Raw genomic sequence first — 23074 nt, forward strand, 5'->3', positions numbered from 1 at the left:
AACGAAAAATGATTCTTGAGTCTCCGGGTTGAGAACACTAACAATGGACGAGTTCTCACTAAGAGAATTTTTCTGAGAACTACGAGTAGTTGTGGCCGTAGCCGCCTTAGCTTTAGTTTTGCCCGCTTTGCCTGAGTGAGACCCTGGAGAGCTAACCTGCTTGGCAGAACTCCGAACCTTCTCTTTATCTTTCTGCTTGTCAGCCATTTTGAATCAAAAATGAACTAACAACAACAAGATGCAAAACGCTCAAATACGCTAAGAAAATTCTCTCATTGAGAAAAATAAAATCTCTCACCAATTCATGAAGAAGGGAAGAAAGATGAAACAATACCGAGATTCGATGGTCTTCACACAAGTAAAGACCAATGGCAAAAGAAAAGCCAGAGCACTTCAAACACGTCCAGCGCCGTGCGTTCAAGGAAAAGGAATGAGTGTCACCGGTATACATCCTGCGCATGCGCAGTACACCGGTAGGGGAGATAACCACTACGGACCATGCCTTAGATGGCATGTGGTTTTTGTTTTAGAGTTATCTCCCCATGTTACCATGTAAGAGTGCTTCAATGTCTTAGCAACCAAACGAAGTTATTGCTAGCTATGTGAGTTGGGTAAGAATATGTAATTTAATTTCGGTTTTGTATGCATGCGAAAGATCATTCATTTCCGGTCTTTCCGTAAGAAATGCCTGAGCACGGAAAAACTTGAAATGACATTTTGACGAATATAAACAGATTGGTTAGATAAAACAAAAATAAACGTACAACATACCATTAAATAAGGAACAAGTCAAAGTCACGGCATTATGCATTTTAAATTTAAGGCATTTTTTGTTTTGTTTGTGGTTTGTTTTCTGTGCACACGAAGTTTTGACGCCCTTGACCTTCGACTCAAACTTTCGTTTTCCGACGTTCGTTTCGCTTCCTATTCCGGTTCAAATTTTGCTTTTTGCTCGGCACTTTCCGGGAAAACCCGAACATTCTGATGCATCCAAACGATGCATCAAATTATGAAAATGATGCATCAAATTCTTGGTTTTGATGCATCAGTTGATACGATACGCGTTCCGTACACCCCCACCCCCTTTCTCAATCCCGCATCTAACCCAGCAAACACTCACACGAACACACACACGCACGGTCGGTGTGCAAAACAAAGATAATTCTCACAGGCCTGGGTTGTGTGGAAGTGAGCAGAGTAGGGCTCGCGCTCAAAATCGTCATCTGGGTCTGGGTATTTGACAGCCCCTGTCAAAGTCACCTTGTCGGATCTTCAGGCAAACCGAAAAAATGATGCTGTTACTCGAGTGCATGCAGAAGGAAAGATTGAGGGAGAGACAGACACAGACAGAGAGACAGACACAGACAGAGAGACAGACTCAGACAGAGAGACTGACACAGACACACAGCCGGAGAGAGCCTGGGGACAGACAGACAGAGACAGAGATAGATTCTAAATGTTTTGTACCCACTGAACATGAAAGCATCAGACGGCAAGGCCGAAACACAATTGTTTTCTCTTCTGTACTCATTCACCCCATTAGAGAGAGATTTTAGATGTTTTTAATCCGCTCTGCGTGTGTGTGTGTGTGTGTGTGTGTGTGTGTGTGTGTGTGAGAGAGAGAGAGAGAGAGAGAGAGAGAGAGCGAGAGAGAGAGAGAGCGAGAGAGAGGGAGAACTCTGAACTCTGAACTCTGAACATTTATTGAATAAACACAAGGCTCATTTCAATGGGGAAATGGGGGGAGGGAAATTCAGCGTAGTACATGTGTCCACAGTGGAGCCGAATAAAAACAACAATAAAACAATGAAAAACAAAACAACAGAACAGACAGACAAACATGCCACACGTGAGATACCGTGTTTTTAGGATTGAATGGTGATCATCTTAACTAATGTATTGAGATCTTTTCTTGAACACTTTATACAGAAAGTTCGACACATCCATGACATTCTTATCATCATCCGCACTCATAATTGCTGCCACATCGTCATTGGCTGCAAAAACAGAAAGCTCACTTCTGAACTCGTCATATGCAGTACAGTTCAATAAAACATGTTCTTCGTCTTCGTTTTCAGTCTTACATACTGGACATAATAACTGTTGAGGGGTTACACCGCATTTGTACCTCATCCTGTGACAGTTTATAGGTGATATACCAAATCTGAATTGGACATAAGCAATTTTAAAGCAACGTAACTGGCTACAATCCACATAATTCTCAATCTTAAACGATCTTTTAAACTTGGCATAGAACACGTATCTCTCTCTCGTCTGGATGTCATTATCCCAATCTGCTTTAAAGCGATTAATGAGTCTTTCTCTTAGTGTTCTAAGAAAATTACCAATGTCACCAACGCTTTGTTGCTGCCATGCTTCATTACAGCCATTCTCACATAGAATGTTCTTTAAATAGAAAGACCAAGATTTTTTACCAGAGTCACACAGAGCACATGACATAAGATACGCTTTACGAGGAAGTCTGTCCTGTGGCATAGCAATCAACCGTAACCAGTACTTCACCACCCTGATTGCTGAGTTAATGAATAACGGGTGTCTACCCAGATCACCATACACCAGTCTGTTTGGGGTTTGTTGCCCCACACGCAAAAGTCTTTTACACGCAAATAAATGCACTTTCTCAATGTCCCCATAAGCCTGGAAGCCCCAAACCTCTGCTCCATACATTAGAACAGGAAGAATCTGGGCATCAAAAATCTTGAAGAAGATGCTACTTGGGACATCACCAAGTCTGAAGAGACATCTTAAAATCTGCATAGTTCTTACCTTGGCCTTAACGGCCAGCTCACCAATAGCTTTCGTGAGTGATAACTTAGTTGTAAAATGAAGACCTAAATACTTATAGCTATTAACGACTTCTATACGTTCATTACCATATTTCCACTGCTCTCGCTCAGCAAGAAAACCGCCTTTGCGGAAAACTATCACTTTGGTTTTAGACAAATTGACGGACATTCCAAAGTTGTCTGCAAAGTTTTTCAAAATGTTAATCTGCTTTTGGAGACCCCAGGCCGAAAAGGACGTTAAAGCGACATCGTCCGCGAACAAAAGGATTAAAATCTGAATGACATCTGGAGTCAGCTGAACACCATGTATTCCCTTTTCAGAGACCTCTACGGCTAGTTCATTTATCAAAAATGAGAATAATGTTGGTGAGAGGACACACCCCTGCCTTACACCAATGGGACACTCGAAAAAGTCTGTAATGCTGTCCGGACAGCGCACACACGAGCGAACTGATTTATACATACTTTGTAAAATCCTCAACATTTTCCCACCAACCCCAGCTTTTCGCAGTGTGTTCCAAAGAATTGCTCTGTTTACGCAATCGAATGCTTTACGAAAATCAACGAAACATACATACAACTTTCCAGACCGTTTCAGTAAGTATTTCTGCACAATGCTAAAAAGAACAAAGACGTTATCAATAGTGGAATAACCCGCACGAAAACCACTTTGTACTTCATCGATTTTGTTATTCTCACTCGCCCAGCCTGACAAACGTTTATTCAATATGGTAGCAAACACCTTTCCTAGAATACTAAGCAATGAAATTCCACGGTAATTGTCAGGAGTATCAACATCACCACTTTTGTGAATTGGAACTACAATAGCACCTGTCCAGGCAGCGGGATAATTACCAGAGTCAAATATTGTGTTGAATAACTCTACTATGAACGGCAAAGTTTGCTGAGCTGAGTTTATTAACATACCGGCAAGAATCCCATCGGGACCAGCGGATTTTTTTGGGTTCAGATTTTTTATTGCAGAGGCGACTTCCTGAGGAGTAATTGGCATGTCTAGACATTCTACAGCAATATCAGTATTTTCAGGATCAACCAAGTGTTCATCGTTACCAGCCTGAGTGTTACCTAGATCAGCACTAAAAACATTCTTGAAATGAGTGAACCACTGTTCACTAGTAATATCTGGGGTTTTACCAGCCGACTGTCGAATGGACTTAAGTTCGCTCCAAAAGAGTTTAGAGTCTTTTGCTTTTTCGGCAAGAGCAGCAAGTTTATTTTGTTTAAAAGATTGTCTTTTAGATGTTAATAAAAACCTGTAGGATTTTCTGTTTTCTACATAACTCAACCTGTGTGCCGTTTTATTTTGAGTACATTTTGCTCTGCGAAACAAACGCCACCATTTTCTAGTCTCATCTCTGGCCGTTTTACAGTCTCTGTCAAACCACTTGAGAGAGAGGGAGAGAGAGAGAGAGAGAGAGAGAGAGAGAGAGAGAGAGAGAGAGAGAGAGAGAGAGAGAGAGAGAGAGCTAGCCTATACGTTTCATTTACCTATAAATGATGGCCAGATGCTCCTTGTATGAAGTTCGTCCCATGGCCTCGCTTATTGTCAGGTTGTAAGGTCCACCCATTCTGCACGTGGAACACGTAAGGTCAACAACAGCAAAAATATATACAGGGTGACCCCCTAAAAATGCAAACAATAAAAATAGTAATAACTTCTGCATCTGTTTAAAGAACTTCTCCATTTTGAGTGTACATTAACTTCAACTTATGCATGATCATATCAACAACTTTCAAAAATATAGGTTAAGTGATCTGATTTTTGTGCTCTTTCGAAAATAATCCAAATTCAGGAATCGGCTGAAAAGTAGGCGATTTGATATTGAGCAGTACCCGCTCTCACCCGATTTAAACCTTCCAGACTTTTACATTAATTTTAGGAATAACTGAAGGTCCAACTGGCAAGTATACAAAAACACCCCAGATCATTGGTGATCTGAAAAATGCAATTGCACCCAATCTGGTCGGTATCAAAGTGGGCGGGGCCTGTGCGCTCTCAAGACTACTACTATTAACAAGGTAAAACTCTCTTCGTTGCTCTAGACCGAACGGAAGTAGTGAAGTTATCAGAAACCGAGATTGCAGCAGACGACAGACAGGTTGCGCATGCTTCCTGCGCATGTGACCCCGTGACCAGGCATAATTAAAAAGTTGTCAGCGGCGTTCGTCAGTCGATCTGTCTGTTCACCGCCAACTTTCCTATTCCTTGATTATTCTTGCAACTTCCAGATAATGGGATGCAAACATACATTTAGATTGTCTCATCCTTGTGATGGAGTTGGAAACCATGGATTCACCAGAGAAAATATATAGCAAAATCGAACGCGGAAGAGCAGAATACATATCCGCATTTCCCGGAAACCTACCTGTTGACTTCATCCAAAACAGCCTGGCTAGCTGTGGTATCCATCACCTCCTCGATGGACACAATGTCGTAACGAAGAAGAATCTGTAGTGTTGTTTGAAAACAGAGAAAAATCGTTAGCGTTTCGTTATTATACAAATTAAAGTGTGTGTGTGTGTGTATGTATGTGTGTGTGGGTTTGTGTGTGTGTGTGTGTGTGTGTGTGAGTGTGTTTGTGTGTGTGTGCGCGTGCGTGTGGATGTGTGCCTACGTGTGGGTGAGTGTGTTTGTGTGTGTGTGTGTGTGTGTGTGTGTGTGTGTGTGTGTATCAACCTCCCAAACATTCTTTGTTGTCTCATTTATTTTTTGTATGGACATTTATTTATTTTTACAATATGATACACAAATTTTGTTTCAGACATGTGTCAGTAATGATGGGCCAGTCAAGTCACTGCAAAAAAAAAAAAAAACAAGTCGCGTAAGGCGAAATTACTACATTTAGTCAAGCTGTCGAACTCACGGGATGAAAGTGAACGCACTGTATTTTTTCACCAAGACAGTACAGCTTCGTCAATCCCCGCGTGAAGGAAATCGCTCACCTCCCACGTGCAAAACGTAGTGATATTGACACGCCAGATTAGCGCGGTAGCGTATTGTGCTAAGAAGGAAAGCAGGCTTTTCTGTATTCTTGTTAACTTGCTGAGCTTGTTTTGAATCCAACCTATTATATCTATATGTTTTTGGAATCAGGAAATGATAAAGAATAAGATGAAATCATTTTTGGATCGATTTCTTAAATTTTAATCGTAAGATTAATTAATCTATTTTCGTTAATTGTGATCGCATTTTAAGAGTAAACATGACATATGTATATATTTTTAGATTCAGAATGTGATGAAGAACACGATGCAATCCATTTTTAAATCTGTTTGAGAAAAATCGATTTTAATGACAACTTCAATGAGCAAACGCATTAATTAATGTTTAAGCCTTCAAGCTGAAATGCAATATCAAAGTCCGGGCTTTGTCGAAGATTACTTGACCAACATTGCAACCAATTTGGTTGAAAAATGAGAGCGTGACAGTGCCGCCTCAACTTTCACGATAAGCCGGATATGACGCCATCAAAGACATTTATCAAAAAAATGAAAAAAACGTCTGGAGATACCATACTCAGGATCTCTCATGTCAAGTTTCATGAAGATCGGTCCAGTAGTTTTCTCTGAATCGCTCTACACACACACACACACACACACACACACACACACACACACACACACCACACCCTCGTTTCGATTCCCCCCTCTACGTTAAAACATTTAGTCAAAACTTGACTAAATGTAAAAGGTATACACAAATTCGGTATCAATCTAGATAAAAACCAGTCTTTTCTCAAGTAATTCAAACCAGATTGAGATGGTTACCGTTCAGAATATCATACAGAATTATACCAAAGATAAGTCTATTGTTTTGGAATAAAATTGTCGATTCTTCACTGTGCACCTTTTGTTTTGAAGAAGACAGCCTGGAACATTTTCTCTTGGACTGTTCTACAGTACAGATATTTTTGAGTGATTTTTAGCCAAAAAATGTACAAGAACGATTTAAAGTGGAGACATATCACACCTTTATCAGTAGTAGTTCCCAAAAATGTATACTGAATGGAAACCTTATATTGATTATTTTCGTTTTTCTTTTCTTTCCGAGTGAAACCCCTATTTCCGCCAACTCACAGTCACTGTGTTGCAGTCAATCCAACCAGATGAACCTGTAAAGAGATACAACTCAGACCACCACCACCATTTCCTTTCCTCAGTCTTTCTCTAGTCCTCCTCAGTATATCCAAGCTGGTCATATGTTGACATGTGAATTGAACGTATGTGTATTTGTATAAACATATGTATGTTAATAAAAGAAGAAGTTTTTGCTTTGGAATTAAGCAAAACAAAAGTTCCCTGGGCCATCATGAAAGTTCCTTGCTCCTTCGGATTCGATTAGCTAAACGCTTGTCGCCACTTAAAGACATGCAGGTTCTTGAAATGTTATAATCATAGAACGTAAAAAAAAAAAGTTTTCATCAAGTAACACCATGTACCGATATCTTTTTTCGGGACTGTACTGTATACATTTTGTTTTCGTTTGTTGGTGCTAATGAAACCGTATCTTACCTCGGCGACATGTTTGAGAAAATCGACCTTGCCAATCTTGTTCCGACTCATTCGCTGGATGTTGAACGCACCAATCGTCAACGTTGCTTCTGTCACGTGACTGATGACGTAGAGAACACAGCAAAGAAGAGTCTTCGTCGTCATGTTTCTTGGTCTGCTTTTTCGTGATGGGGTGTTCTGTTGAAGATCAGTACTGATTCATGTGACACTGGCCGCCAAATATAGCGCTTACCATTCGTCAACACTGTGGGTTTTATAAGGCCAGAGGTGGCAAGAAATGTTGGTCCAAAAACATGTTTTTGGCTCTTGAGTTTTAGGTAGTGTAGCCGTCCATACGGACAGACACTGCTCATTACTAAGACTCACAAATTGTAAAATGATAATATCTATATATATATACGACTTGTGTGTGTGTGTGTGTGTGTGTGTGTGTGTGTGTGTGTGTGTGTGTGTGTGTGTGTGTGTGTGTGTGTGTGTGTGTGTGTGTGTGTTCGCGATGCACGGCCAAAGTTCTCGATGGATCTGCTTCAAATTTGGTGGGCATATTCAGATAGACCCCCCGAACACAACCTGGTCGATGAGAATTTTCAACACGTGCTCTCAGCGCGCAGCGCCGAACCGATTTTGGTTTTTCTGTTCATCTTCCCAGATCCATTCCCAGTAACTCTTCCTTATCTTCTCCAGTGTTTTGCGTTTATCTCCCTTCCTTCGTGTGGCGTCAATCCATATTCCCGTTACTATTTTTAGAAGGTCACTGTCCACAACGCTCAATCCATATTCCCGTTACTATTTTTAGAAGGTCACTGTCCACAACGCTTTCATCTCGGCGAAGCCGGGTATTACTCTTCCTTATCTTTTCCAGTGTTTTGCACGTTTATCTCCCTTCCTTCGTGTGGCGTCAATCGCGTACGGTGCGCCACTCACACGGCAAAGCCGGCGTACGGTGGGCCACTCACCCGGCGAAGCCGGGTATTTGGCTCTACTTCTTCCCGGCGAAGCAGGTATTTATCTAGTCCTATATACGTGTACAGTTTGAAAGGCAGCACATCAAAGATCACACAACATTCTAAGCATACGCCAGTAAAGCACACCTGTGGCCAAATAAATTAACCTTGAAGACAGATCATATCTGTCAAATTCAATCGAAAACACAGTATCTCTTCAAAAATGAACACACTTGAATGAGCAAACATTTCGCGAAAAAGTACCCCGGTGGCCAAATAAATGGAACTTGTCGACAATGTCAAATTCAATAAAATTATGAAAAAAAAACACTATATTTTTACAAATAAACACACCAAAATAACCGAACAGTTTTGAAAACATATCAGAAAAAAGTAATCGGCGCAGTAGGTTTGTGACCTTACAGTCAAGATAAGCCATACTTACACTGTTTGTCCTGTTCTGGGACTGGGTGGCCGAGTGGTAACGCACTTGCGCTCGGAAGCGAGAGGTTGCGAGTTCGACCCTGGGTCAGGGCGTTAGCAATTTTCTCCCCCCTTTCCTAACCTAGGTGGTGGGTTCAAGTGCTAGTCTTTCGGATGAGACGACTGCCGAGGTCCTTTCGTGTACACTACATTGCCCCACGATTGACAAAAGGGTCTTTCCTGGCAAAATTGTATAGGCATAGATAAAAAAAATGTCCACCAAAATACCCGTGTGACTTGGAATAAAATAGGCCGTAAAACGTATATGCGCCGAAATGGCTGCGATCTGCTGGTCGATGTGAATGCGTGATGTATTGTGTAAAAAAATTCCATCACATCACAGTCCGAGTCTGGAGATACGCGCGCGATATGAGACTTCATATAATAATTCTGTATTACACTGACGTGACAACCAGCTGTCCAGACTGCCTAGACGGAGATTTTATATATTCTGTCAGTTTGACTATGTTTGCAGAATAGTTTTGTCAATAGCCACTCCCCCTAGTAAACATCGTGAAACAATTGGAACCACAGGTCTTTGAAGTACAATTTATTTGATCTTTCACGCTGAAGTTTACGCTTTTTACACAGTGTTTTAACTTGTTGGGTCGGATCCACAACTCTATGCTCATGCCTCTTGGTGATAACGGCTCGGTCGTTTCGAGGTCCCTGTGAGGTCAGGACTTTCCTTATCTATTAGAACCATGTCACTATAACATGCAGCAGACTACACCAAAGTATCACTTCATGCAGTATTCTTATCATCGCATTTTCTTTCTCATTTTTCGTGATAAAACACCTTTGGTAATTATGATAATGATCACGTGTTCTACGTGCGGGATACGATTTTCCAATGACATAATGACGTACCGGGTGAGGTCCTTGTGCAGAAACTATTAATCTGCTTTAGGGCAGTGAAGTGTGCGTCTTCGGGTCCATCTGGGGGGTTCTGTTGTTTCTTTGTTTATTTAGTTATTGCCAACAGAGAGTATTCAGATTTCGAAGAGATGATTCATATGTTGCCAACGCATTCTTGTACACTATAATAAGTTGCATTTCCTTCAGGCAAACCAACGCTTTTGTCCATTATTGTTCGTCCTTTGTCAAAAAATTAGCGATTTTCAAACCTTGACAGCGGCGACCTCAAAAGTATTCCCACATAAACTTATTAGAAGGCACTTTGCTGTTCGCTCCAGAAGCTGTAAAAATAAGCAAAAGGGAAATAGTATGACTTTGAGTAAGTACGTTTAGGCGTTTACAAAAAAAGTACTGAATAAAACAACTTTGGACAACCCCCTCAGGCCTTATTAATTCCTAGCTGCTTCTTCTGCAGTGTGGATGGTTCGTTGACAGATGTGCATATGTTTTGCTGATCTCATTCCAGGCCATTGTCGTTCCTTGCAATTTTGACAGAATAATTAAATTAACCTGTCAGTTCACTACCTATGATCTAGTGTACTTTTCTTGCAAAATTAACCATTAGTCAATGCTTTTGGACCACCCCTCGAAGTGCAGGTTTCTGCTAAATGCTTCTCTTGCAGTTTTAAAATTTCGTTGACAGGTGTGCAGTTCTTTTCGCAGAGTATTGACCACAATGCCGGCCTTTGTCCTTTTCACAATTTGGTCACAGAAAGGTGTATTCTGACACCTTCTGTACGCACGTTCCACGCTTCTGTGCTTTGGTCTTTAAGGGTGTGGGTGTGTGTGTTCGGCATATGGCTAATTGTTTTCCTAGTCGACCATATATGTGACCCTCCACCACGAAATGAGTCGCATGTCACCTCGCGCGGTTCTGCGTTGGGCTTAATATAAGTCCGGGGAGTGTCTGGTAACAGTGTGAGGGTCACCTTAGTCACAGGCTTATAACTCAAACAGTTTTCGCTCTTTTCTAAAACGGTTTTCACCACTGGATAGAGCATAAAACACTCTTTAGGAAAATGTAATAATATGAAAATCATGCAAAGGTGACATGCGACTCATTTCGTGGTGGAGGGTCACATATTATATGGCACGGTTGGCCTAGTGGTAAGGCGTCCGCCCTGTGATCGGGAGGTCGTGGGTTCGAACCCCAGCCGGGTCATACCAAAGACTTTAAAATTGGCAATCTAGTGGCTGCTCCGCCTGGCGTCTGGCATTATGGGGTTAGTGCTAGGACTGGTTGGTCCGGTGTCAGAATAATGTGACTGGGTGAGACATGAAGCCTGTGCTGCGACTTCTGTCTTGTGTGTGGCGCACGTTAAATGTCAAAGCAGCACCGCCCTGATATGGCCCTTCGTGGTCGGCTGGGCGTTAAGCAAACAAACAAACAAACCGGTATGGTATACACGATGAAGTCCATAGTACGAAGTTAGTTGTACAGTATTGAAATGGGCACGTACAGGCTCTTCCTGCAAGGTGAAAGGGTTGAGGGTTGGCATATATGTTCTTGGTCGAGATAAAAGAGTGCGGTGCAGATGGTGTGTGTGTGTGTGTGTGTGTGTGTGTGTGTGTGTGTGTGTGTGTGTGTGTGTGTGTGTGTGTGTGTGTGTGTGTGTGTGTGTATGTGTGTGTATGTGTGTGTGTGTGTGTGTCAATGTGTGCTTTCCGCTTCAACTTGCTTTCCCCGATTGGTTTAATTGCATGGCTGGAGAGTCTTGAAAAGAATAAGAAAAACAAAGTTTGGACTGTAACGTAGAATAACTATTTTCTGTAGTTCGTTACCGGAAGTCGCCATCCTTCTTTGGGAAGGCACGTACCGTAACAGCCTAGGGCTCCCCATGGACGCCCGTCCTAGAGGGTCCCGGGACCCCCACTTTAAATGTTTAGAGGGTCCATGGATCCCCAACGCGGAGTTTTAGAAGATCCCACGAGTCCATGGTCCCCAAACCCCCTGTGTTCATATAACGCATTGTTTTCACGAATAGTGTGATATATATGAAGTGTCTTTGTTCATCAGAATATTCGAAGAGGACACTTCAACTATACCTCGTTAAATGGAACACATACACTTTTTTCCATATCGTTCCGGCGTGAAAATAGCATTTTTTTTTCTTGCACTATAATTGACTGACGACTACAGAGTTTCTACAGTACGCACGATAGCGGAAATGTTGTGCGTCCCTTTACCCGATTCTTTAGTGGTTTAGTGCGTCCCGGGACCCCCTCAATGAATTTCTAGTACGTGATTTCGGCTTCTAGTGCGTATAGGACGCAGGGACACATGGTTTGGGGAGCCCTGCGTAAGCCCTTTTCAGACAGATGCCAGGGCCGGACTACCGGGGGGGTTATGGGGGTTGCGCAACCCCCCCCCCCTAGCCTAAACATGTACCTTACTTATTTAATTTTTTTATTATTATTGCTTATTTTATGCCGTTTCATGCAAGGAGCGACCATTTTCCTATCTCAGAATATGACCTACCCGTCAGCTTCAGGGGGCTTCGCCCCCTGACCCCCACAACGAGGGGGGGGGGGGGGGGGGGGGGTGGGTTCTAGGGTTTCCGGACCCCCCCCAGCCAAAAAATAAAAATATTGAATGAGGTATGCATTTCTTTATTTTACATTGAGTTTCAATTTTTGGGGTATTAATCAGTGACAAAATCTGCTGCCTGAAACTGGTAATGATCATCCTCAGAATGCACCAGATTGCACCATTTTGCATCCTTTTTTTCAAAATTTTCCGGGGGGGCATGCCCCCGGACCCCCCTAGCAAGCTAGGCGCTTTGCGCCGTCGGCTCGGCGCTTCGCGCCTTCACACCCATATCTTCACAATATACTTTTGAAAAAAAACAGTCATAAAATGAACTGATCCGCCCCTGCCGCCAGGGGGGATGTCCCCCTGGGCCACCACTGGCAACCCCCCCCCCCTCCTCTTCGCCTAGTCCGGCCCTGGATGCCCTTTTGTTGTCAGTTCCATCGCCGTTTGTACGACTCTTCCGAGTGAAAATAACCTATTTCAGTGATGAATTCTTTTCACGTGGGAGGAATTTATCACGTGTGAGGAATTTATCACACCTGCGCATGTCATCTGGAAGGCTATGCATGAAATTCTATATTTTGAATCGCAATTTTGCCATGTGACACTTATACCTGAGAAGTTTATTTAACGATACGTTTAAAATAAAAAAACAAGAAAGGTAAGTTATTGGAACGTTGTTATTGACAAAACAATACGTTACAATCACAAATATATCGACCCAACGGTCTCTTAAGTGCACAGACACACAATTAGTAACAAGAACTTAGCTTGATGGAATTTTCGGCCGCTTGCTGGTAAACCACAAGCGAATAAATGATACGTTTTAAATTAAAGGAAACATGCGAAATGTTTGTAAAACAAATAAATGTAGATCTTTTTTCACGAGGACAATGAAGGCACATTAACGACTTCTTGTTTATTCCCCAAAACAGAGACATTTCAATTGCTTTTTGTGTCAATCAAACAGGACAGATTTTTTATGAGACCATTTATTGTAAAACCAGTTATATTTACTAGAAAGGACACCCATTCCCCTACTATATTCAACAAACAGTGTCTGTACAGTGAAACCTACAACACAAGAAACAACCTAAATCAAATTCACAAAAGCAAGGTCCCCGCATTAAAATCGATAAACCAAATCACAAAACGGAACAAATGTTGCATGTATTTGGAAAGAACAATCATATTTGTATAAAGAAAAAAATACAAACACGCGAGTTCAAATGAATATATTAGACTTTGAGGTAGAGCGTGAGGCTCTTTTGAGGTATCAATTTCATGATTTTTCTTTCAATTTCGGTCACTTTTACGTGTACAGGGCTTAAACCACAATAGATAGAAACTAGTACTTTTACCACAAAATAGTACTACTTGCCCATAACAACTTTTGTTCTTAAACACATACCAAAATATCATTTATTTATTTTTAAATAATTTAAAACGTCCTATATTGGTCCCTCGAACAGACTCGCGGAAGCAATTAAAGGCTTTTTTGAATCCGTTTTAGCGGGTAATGAGACAAAAAACGGTACATTTCTGAAACTCCGCACCGCATTGCCTTCAAACGTTCGGTGATTTGAGCTATCACATGTCATAAAATACACACGGAATCATAAGTCATTCGAGACTTACATTATGCTGTTATGCGACATGCTTCCTCTATGTTCAGTAAAACAAACAGTGAAATCAAAACAGAAAAGGCATAATCTTTTTTTCTTTCAATATTTCCACCAGAAAGTAATCTCTACACAGCAATAGTCCTCACTCAATGTGAAACTGTCTTCTGTTCAAACAACAGCGAAATCAAAACAGAACATATTTCGTCGCAAACTGAAGCATTCAAAAAATAAAGACTGCCAAATGAAGAGAGAAAAGGTTGGATGTTATACCTGAGCTTTGGTGGAGTGAGATGACCTGACTTCCCTGGTTCTTCCTCAGGCTGCAATGGATCTCAGCGTCCTTTTTATATTTAGTCAAGTTTTGACTAAATATTTTAACATCGAGGGGGAATCGAAACGAGGGTCGTGGTGTATGTGCATGTGTCTGTGTGTGTGTCTGTGTGTGTGTGTGTGTAGAGCGATTCAGACTAAACTACTGGACCGATCTTTATGAAATTTGACATGAGAGTTCCTGGGTATGAAATCCCCATACGTTTTTTTCATTTTTTTGATAAATGTCTTTGATGACGTCATATCCGGCTTTTCGTGAAAGTTGAGGCGGCACTGTCACGCCCTCATTTTTCAACCAAATTGGTTGAAATTTTGGTCAAGTAATCTTCGACGAAGCCCGGGGTTCGGTATTGCATTTCAGCTTGGTGACTTAAAAATTAATTAATGACTTTGGTCATTAAAAATCGGAAAATTGTAAAAAAAAATAAAAATTTATAAAACGATCCAAATTTACGTTTATCTTATTTTCCATCATTTGCTGATTCCAAAAACATATAAATATGTTATATTCGGATTAAAAACAAGCTCTGAAAATTAAATATATAAAAATTATTATCAAAATTAAATTGTCCAAATCAATTTAAAAACACTTTCATCTTATTCCTTGTCGGTTCCTGATTCCAAAAACATATAGATATGATATGTTTGGATTAAAAACACGCTCAGAAAGTTAAAACAAAGAGAGGTACAGAAAAGCGTGCTATCCTTCTTAGCGCAACTACTACCCCGCTCTTCTTGTCAATTTCACTGCCTTTGCCATGAGCGGTGGCCTGACGATGCTACGAGTAAAATGGCATTGCGTTTCATTCTGTGAGTTCGACAGCTACTTGACTAAATATTGTATTTTCGCCTTACGCGACTTGTTATACTTGCTGCAATTAATCACTCCCTTTTAGCCAGTTGTGTGGTTCCGTAGCAATGATCGTTCTCTGAACTGTGATTGAACGAAGGCAATTGGTGTCGTTTTCAACAAAGTATATATATCAAAGCGCACAAACAGGTAATTTGGATACCCCTTGAAATTTCCCCTTTCAAGTTTCTGACAGCTTGTGTCTTTGACTTCTTCACACCCTTATAGCAGCTGTAGAAATGCATTTACCGTAAAATCCCTAGCAAACCCCCCCCCCCCTCCGCACAGATTTCGGCTAAAAGTAGGGGGTGGGCGTTTGCTAGGTATACACCCCTTGGCAAGATAAAGTGTCATCACATTTACACGAGAAATAAATTGATACAACAATGTCAGAGAAATACAGTGGGAAAAAAAAAAAAAAAAACCAAGTCGCGTAAGGCGAAATTACTACATTTAGTCACGCTGTGGAACTCACAGAATGAAACTGAACGTAGTCCGCCGCTAGTGCAAAAGGCAGTGAAAGTGACGAGCCTGTTTGGCGCGGCAGCGGTTGCGCTGTGCTTCATAGCACGCTTTACTGTACCTCTCTTCGTTTTAACTTTTTGAGCGTGTTTTTAATCCAAACATATCATATCTATATGTTTTTGGAATCAGGAACCGACAAGGAATAAGATGAAATAGTTTTTGAATCGATTTTGGAAATTTAATTTTGATCATACTTTTTATATTTTTAATTTTCAGAGATTGTTTTTAATCCAAATATAACATATGTATATGTTTTTGGAATCAGAAAATGACGAAGAATAAGATGAAATTGTTTTTGGATCGTTTAATAAAAAAATAATTTTAATTACAAGTTTCCGATTTTTAATGACCAAACTCACTCATTAGTTTTTAAGCCACCAAGCTGAAATGCAATACCAAACCCCGGCCTTCGTTGAAGATAGATTTGCCAAAATTTCAATCAATTTAATTGAAAGATGAGGGTGTGACAGTGCCGCCTCAACTTTTACAAAAAGCCGGATATGACGTCATCAAAGGTATTTATCGAAAAAAAGAAAAACATATCCGGGGATATCATACCCAGGAACTCTCATGTCAAATTTCATAAAGATCGGCCCAGTAGTTTAGTCTGAATCGCTCTACACACACACACAGACAGACACACACACACACACACACACACACACACACACACACACACACACACACACATACACACACATACACCACGACCCTCGTCTCGATTACCCCCTCTATTTTAAAACATTTAGTCAAAACTTGACTAAATGTAAAAACCACAGACACACACAGACACAGACACAGACACCAATAAATAAAGAATTGAAGAAACAAGAACGCTGAGGCGTGATTAACCACACACACACACACACACACACACACACACACACACACACACACACACACACACACACACACACACACACACACACACACACACACACTAAAGCTGTGCTTTTTGATCTTTGGATATCACAGAAGTACAAGTAAGATTAAATGGATCGTAAGCTATTTCTGGTGACAGCCGTCTGACATATGAAAGCAGTAAGCATCCATTAGGAAAACGTTTTGATTGCAAAAGTAATATATTCTACAAACAACTCTGCTCATTTGCAAACTTTATGTCCTGACATTGTAGCCTGTAACTTCAAAAGCACAGATATGGGCCATTCTTTCAACACACACACAAAACAAAACGGGGCTGGACCGCTATTGCGCGGGGCCGCTATTGCGCGAATCTAACCCTAACCCTAACCCTAACCCTAAAGATTCGCGCAATAGCGGCCCCGCGCAATAGCGGGCCGACCCCAAACAAAACAAGTAAAACGCACAAAAAGCCTCCAAATGATATGTCTGACTGGCTGTTTCAACGTTGATATCTTCGAGGCAGCAGATGTTTCCGCCACAAAGTGAGACTGATTCGGAAGAATAATTACTTTCTTTGATGAAAAGAGATCGTGGATTGTTCAGCAAACACACACACACACACACACACGCGCGCGCGCGCGCACACACACACACACATACACACTCACAGTGACACACACACAGTGACACACACACACACACACACACACAAACACACACACACACACACACACACACACACACACACACACACACGTCATGTATCAAACCGAGTGTTAACCAGACGGGAAAGTCACTCCAATAAATAAAGAAGCAACAAGAACGCTGAGGCGTGGATTAACCATTCAGTCAAGCGATTGCACGCTAAAAGATAACAGATATCAATTATTTTCGTAAATAAGCCTGATCTTCCGAGCGATGGTGATGATTTTGGGTTTGTGATATAGACACATTTCAAATCAATGTTGGTTTCTTTTGGGACTGTATATATTTTGTAAATTAAAAAAACCCCACTATAACAATAGAATCAGGTACCTTTTTCTATTAAAAAAACAAACAACCGGGGTGGGCGTTTACTAGGTAGTGACTCCTCTGCACAACTTTTGGTCAAAAGTAGGGGGTGGGCGTATGCTAGATACTGGGCGTTTGCTAGAGATTTTACGGTACTAACATTGATAGTGATGTACTGATTTTTCTTTCTTTTTTGTTCGCGTGTCAATTATGCAGTATCATACCACTAACAGAATTTTGTTATTGGCTCGCGTACAAAATAACATCACATAAAATCAAACTCTAAAAACATATAAACACATACAATGTACACATCAATTCACACATTACCCAAAACACACATATCCATACGTGCACCCTTGTTACGCGTGATTGTTCTGAAAAGTGACTATTACATGATTGTTCTGAAAGTCTACTATTTATTTCATCGTAATCATGTAAGCCCTCATACGTGATTGTTCTGAAAGCTTACTAATTTACATGATTGTTCTGAAACTCTACTAAAGGTAAACTTGCTTCACCCGTGAAATGTCGGTCTCGAATAGCAGCTAGCATCTGCTGAAGAGACATTAAACCCCAAAAACCAACCAACCAACCCGTGAAATGTAGTCAGATATGGAACAATATGACTGTATACCCCTGCCCAACGAAGTGTGTTTGAGTTGATCCGTCTTCTGTGTGCGCGACAGCTTCAGATGTGTGTTTGAGTTGATCCGTCTCTCCACTCCCTTTTTTTAGGTGTAGGGGGTGGGGGAGGTTTGTTCATATCAACTGACACTTTATCAAACCATTTGAATAATTCATATACACAATTCTGGTGGTTGCTGTGTAATAAAAAACCAAGTGTCACTGAAAACAGAGATGTGCTAATAAATTTAGCTTTCATGTGTGTGTATGTGTGGTGTGTGTGTGCGTATGTACTCAGTGTACTGGCGTCGGAAACTGGGGGGGGGGGGGGGGGGGCAGCTGCTGTTCCTGAGGGGGGGGGGGGGGGGCAAACGTGTCTTTTTGCCACCCTCCCCCATATTTAGGATGACAAAAATATTCACAGAGAGAGAAGAGAGAGAGAGAGAGAGAGAGAGAGAGAGAGAGAGAGAGAGAGAGAGAGAGTGTGTGAGAGAGAGAGACAGAGAGAGACAGAGAGAGAGAGATAGAAGAGAGAGATGGAGAGAGAGAGAGACTGAGAGAGAGAGAGAGAGAGAGAGAGAGAGAGAGAGAGAGAGAGAGAGAGAGAGAGAGAGAGAGAGAGTTGATAAACAAAATACCCCCCCCCCCCCACACATTGAATGCCAAATGTTTCAAACATGTCAGGACATTTTTTTGAAAATTAAAAAATTAAAGAAGTTGTAATCAGAGATCTGTTGTAAGTGAAGATGTATCTGCGTTCATTTTGAGGGGTACCATGACAAAAAGCGCTGTATTTCAACAATGACTTAAAATTACTGGACATGTCAACTCCGAGTGCACGGAGCCCCTGGGGCTTTCAGTCATGCCTCAAGCAGCTATCCGTTTGAAAAAATACCAAGTTTCACTGACTTTCATGAAAGGAGTCAAACACAGTACATTTTTTACGAATTAATTTTGGACTGTTGCCAGGCAGGCCTGAGTCGTTCTCTTTTCTTTCTTTGCTTTTTCTTTATTTGGTGTTTAACGTCGTTTTCAACCACGAATGTTATATCGCTCAAATACAGCCACGGCCTTCAGCGTACAATTTCATGAGTGTGAGAAGATTTACTACATAGTTTACATTATTTCTATTGCGAATGAACACACATCTATTTTTAACATCAGCCCCGTTACACATGTTTAACTGTCTTCTCTCATGAAATGACAGGACAAAGTCTGTTGTATCAACATGATTAGTGAAGTTTTCAAGCTGTTGTCTTGCTGGCACTTAACAATAGTAAAACATAATCAAATCCTGTTGACCATCATCGTTTATATCAATTATCATTGAATGGATCACACCTTTATCTCCTGTATGTGTTGAGAAATAAGAATCTTTTGAAATCGGCTGGATAATTCAATGTTGTGTAAAGTATGTTATCAATGATACACCTTGTAACATCTAAGAATAAAGTTACAGTATGCCCATACACATGCTTTTCTTATGTGTAGTGACACAACCATTGTCGAGGAGTGCGTATACATCCGGTTTGCTCCCCGCCAAAAGGCTGATGTACTTCCGTCTTCGGGGGACTACGTGGGTTTGGCTTCAAAGTTTTCCTTCTTCTAGGAGAGTTTCCTTCCATGGATGATGAGCCTCCCCTGCCCTCGTTTTAATTTTGGAGTGGCCTTCTGCTTCTTCTTCTTCTTCTTCTTCTTCTTCTTGCGTTCGCCGTCACACCATCAGTTTAGTCTGCGAGACGAATGACGTCGTGGCTTCCAGGTCTTGTCTGCTCCCATAGAGTTTGGTGCGGAGAGGGACTGATGCTGGCCACACTTTGTCTCTGATTGGTTTGAGTTGGGGGCATGTCATTAAGACATGTTCTGGAGTCTGGTCTTCCAGACCACAGGGACAGGCTGACTGCTTTGGCCTTGCTGATGAGTTCAGCCTACCCAACATTTTTCTAGAGTTGTCCGTCTCATAGGCAGTTTACAGTGCAAAGTTAAGGAGCACTGCCTGCCTATCCGCTCTCTTCTGCCTTTACAGTCGTTGGAAACTTGTTTTTCTCATCCGCCTGATCCGCCGTTGGAGCTTTGTGAAGGTTGCTGAAATACCGCGTGTGTCCTTTGGCCTGTCTGCCGTCACACCGGTACTGTTCAGCACACCTTCAGTTGCTAGTTAACCCATAGCTGGGGGCTGGTTCGTGGGCATCAGGGCGTATCCACACATGGGTGGCCCTGCGTGTCGCACGTCTGGGGGCCAGACCTCCTCCGAGTCTCTGTAGTTTTGCCTGGGGCCGCAAAGGTACCCAGTTGCCCGTGCATCGCCACGAGGAGGCACTACATGGGGCTTGATAGGTGAGAGGCTATGTACTGGCAGGAGAGGCTAGCTTATGCACTCTGCTCTCTTTTCGCGGTGCAGTAATTAGCATTGCTAGCGGAACTGAAAGCGAGAGTTGGCAAGCATTCAGACGCATCATCTTACCGTCTTTGACGCACTTTTCTTGTTCTGTTAGGCATCTATATGATGTTTTGCTTAGAATAATTTTTTCAGTCAGGTGATAACTAGATTTCGTTTTGATACCTTTGCCAGTGAGGTTTTTCCACATGATACTTATATCATCATTACAACTTTTGACCCAAAGGTTTAATTTTTCATGCTCAAAAAGCGCTGAGCAATTTGCATTGGCATAGCTCTTGTTGCATTAAACAAATGCAACAATCTTCCAATAGCATCGTCAAACATAAAAGAGGAACATCCACAAAACGGACCCCAATCATGAACAGCTCCTGGCAAATGTATCAAAATTTGGACATTGTACGACACATGAAAGACACCATACAAACGAGGCACCTGCAGTACAAAAGTAATGAGCCAACGCTTGGTGGTGTTAATGTCCTCTGTGGAAACAGTTTTTTGCAACAACAAGTGAATGGAAGTTGGAACACACAATTAAACAACATCCAGTGTTTCCAGAGTCGTGTTGGCAGAACTCCCTTCGGGAGAACAGGGGAGAGAAGCAACAACCATGCTCTCCATTCGCATGCTTTTCAGTGCACACTGAGCATCAATAAGGACACTGATGTGCAGCTTCACGGTGATCTACAGATAGAACTAGTTTCTCAGCTCCCCTCTGTTCTTTTTTGTTGTTGTCTTTTTATATTAAATTTAGTCAAGTTTTGACTAAATATTTTAACATCGAGGGGGAATCGAAACGAGGGTATGGTGTATGTGCGTGTGTCTGTGTGTGTGTGTGTGTGTGTAGAGCGATTCAGACTAAACTACTGGACCGATCTTTATGAAATTTGACATGAGAGTTCCTGGGTATGAAATCCCCATACGTTTTTTTCATTTTTTTGATAAATGTCTTTGATGACGTCATATCCGGCTTTTCGTGAAAGTTGAGGCGGCACTGTCACGCCCTCATTTTTCAACCAAATTGGTTGAAATTTTGGTCAAGTAATCTTCGACGAAGCCCGGGGTTCGGTATTGCATTTCAGCTTGGTGGCTTAAAAATTAATTAATGACTTTGGTCATTAAAAATCTGAAAATTGTAAAAAAAAATAAAAATTTATAAAACGATCCAAATTTACGTTTATCTTATTCTCCATCATTTGCTGATTCCAAATTACTTGACCAAAATTTCAACCAATTTGGTTGAAAAATGAGGGCGTGACAGTGCCGCCTCAACTTTCACGAAAAGCCGGATATGACGTCATCAAAGACATTTATAAAAAAAATGAAAATTTTTTTCGGGGATTTCATACCCAGGAACTCTCATGTCAAATTTCATAAAGATCGGTCCAGTAGTTTAGTCTGAATCGCTCTACACACACACACACACGCACGCACACACGCACATACACCACGACCCTCGTTTCGATTCCCCCTCGATGTTAAAATATTTAGTCAAAACTTGACTAAATATAAAAACAACCAAACGCAAATGTACTACTACTTCTACGACTCGTTTGAATGTAAAACAGAAATGTAACACTATCTGTGACAATGACGGTTCTACGACTCGTTTGAAGGACAGTATAGATCGAACCTTAACCCACAACTACGACAATTTGTGTCAGACTTTTTTGAACAGGAAAATATGCCTCTGTTCAACAGTAACCAAAACATGGAAGATGTTTTTGAAACTTTACAGAAATGTAACACTAGCCTATCTGTGACAATGTTGCTTTTGAATAGAACCCACATTTGTTGAACAGGAGAGAATGTTCCTGTTCAACAGTGCCCAAAACACTTAATCTGACGTTTTTGAATCTTTTCTGTCATCTAACTGAATCTGACGTTTTTGAATCTTTTCTGTCATCTAACCCAATTGCTCATGACTTCATCGATCTTGAACATCATGCCAATTTTTTAAAGAAAGACAGACAAAAGCGAAATCTGCATGTTAGCCTGCCATCTGCCTGAAATGGTCAATGCACTTTTGTAAAATTGTCACAGCTGTTAGGCCTAAAAAAAAAATAGGTGTGGTTACGGTAACCCGACCTACCCTATTTTTAGGGCCCGATCCTATAACTTTTTATTACATTTGTCAAAAAAAAAACAAAAAAAAACCGAGTGCAAAAAACGCAATGAAAGCGAAAGCGCCCGTGTCGCACACTTATTTCCCTGTCAAGTACCGTACTTTCCGGGTCATAAGGCGCGACTTTTTTCCTCGAGTTCGACCCCTGCGTCTTGTATAACGAAGCGCCTAATCCGTGTATGAAATACGAAAAAAATCAAAGAGACCGCTTGAGTACCAGTCAAACAACTTGTGATAATGCATGTTTCAGCTACTAGGTACTGCCCTGCCTTTGATCTGGCCGCACACACAGATTTCCACTCTGTTAAACTCGGTCACTGACCGGTCACTGACCTCGATGCAGGAAGTGTTTCCTCTCTCAGATATGACAGGGGAACCACCTCTCATGGCAAAAACTGGGTCATTGACCCCTGGGAAGAAGGTCGTGTCTTTTAACAAGGCCACCCAGCTATCACAATGCCTTTGGTCACTGACCCCGATGCAGGAAGTGTTTCCTCTCTC

General features: G+C 41.4%; 1 protein-coding gene across 1 annotated transcript in view; it reads right to left on the reverse strand.

Moving 5' to 3' along the window:
• LOC138962070 (deoxyribonuclease-1-like) overlaps window positions 1-14248 on the reverse strand; it is a 28295-nt gene extending 14047 nt beyond the window's left edge. Inside the window, exons 1-5 of the mRNA XM_070333779.1 lie at window positions 14114-14248; window positions 7341-7517; window positions 5195-5277; window positions 4317-4397; window positions 1170-1270 (exon numbers count right to left, since the gene is read on the reverse strand). Of these exons, the coding sequence (XP_070189880.1) occupies window positions 1170-1270; window positions 4317-4397; window positions 5195-5277; window positions 7341-7484 (409 nt within the window). The 5' untranslated portion in view covers window positions 7485-7517; window positions 14114-14248. The remainder of the gene's footprint in view (window positions 1-1169; window positions 1271-4316; window positions 4398-5194; window positions 5278-7340; window positions 7518-14113) is intronic.
• Window positions 14249-23074: the final 8826 nt, after the last annotated feature.

The sequence above is a fragment of the Littorina saxatilis genome, linkage group LG3 (assembly GCF_037325665.1).
Source record: "Littorina saxatilis isolate snail1 linkage group LG3, US_GU_Lsax_2.0, whole genome shotgun sequence".
Classification (NCBI taxonomy): domain Eukaryota; kingdom Metazoa; phylum Mollusca; class Gastropoda; order Littorinimorpha; family Littorinidae; genus Littorina; species Littorina saxatilis.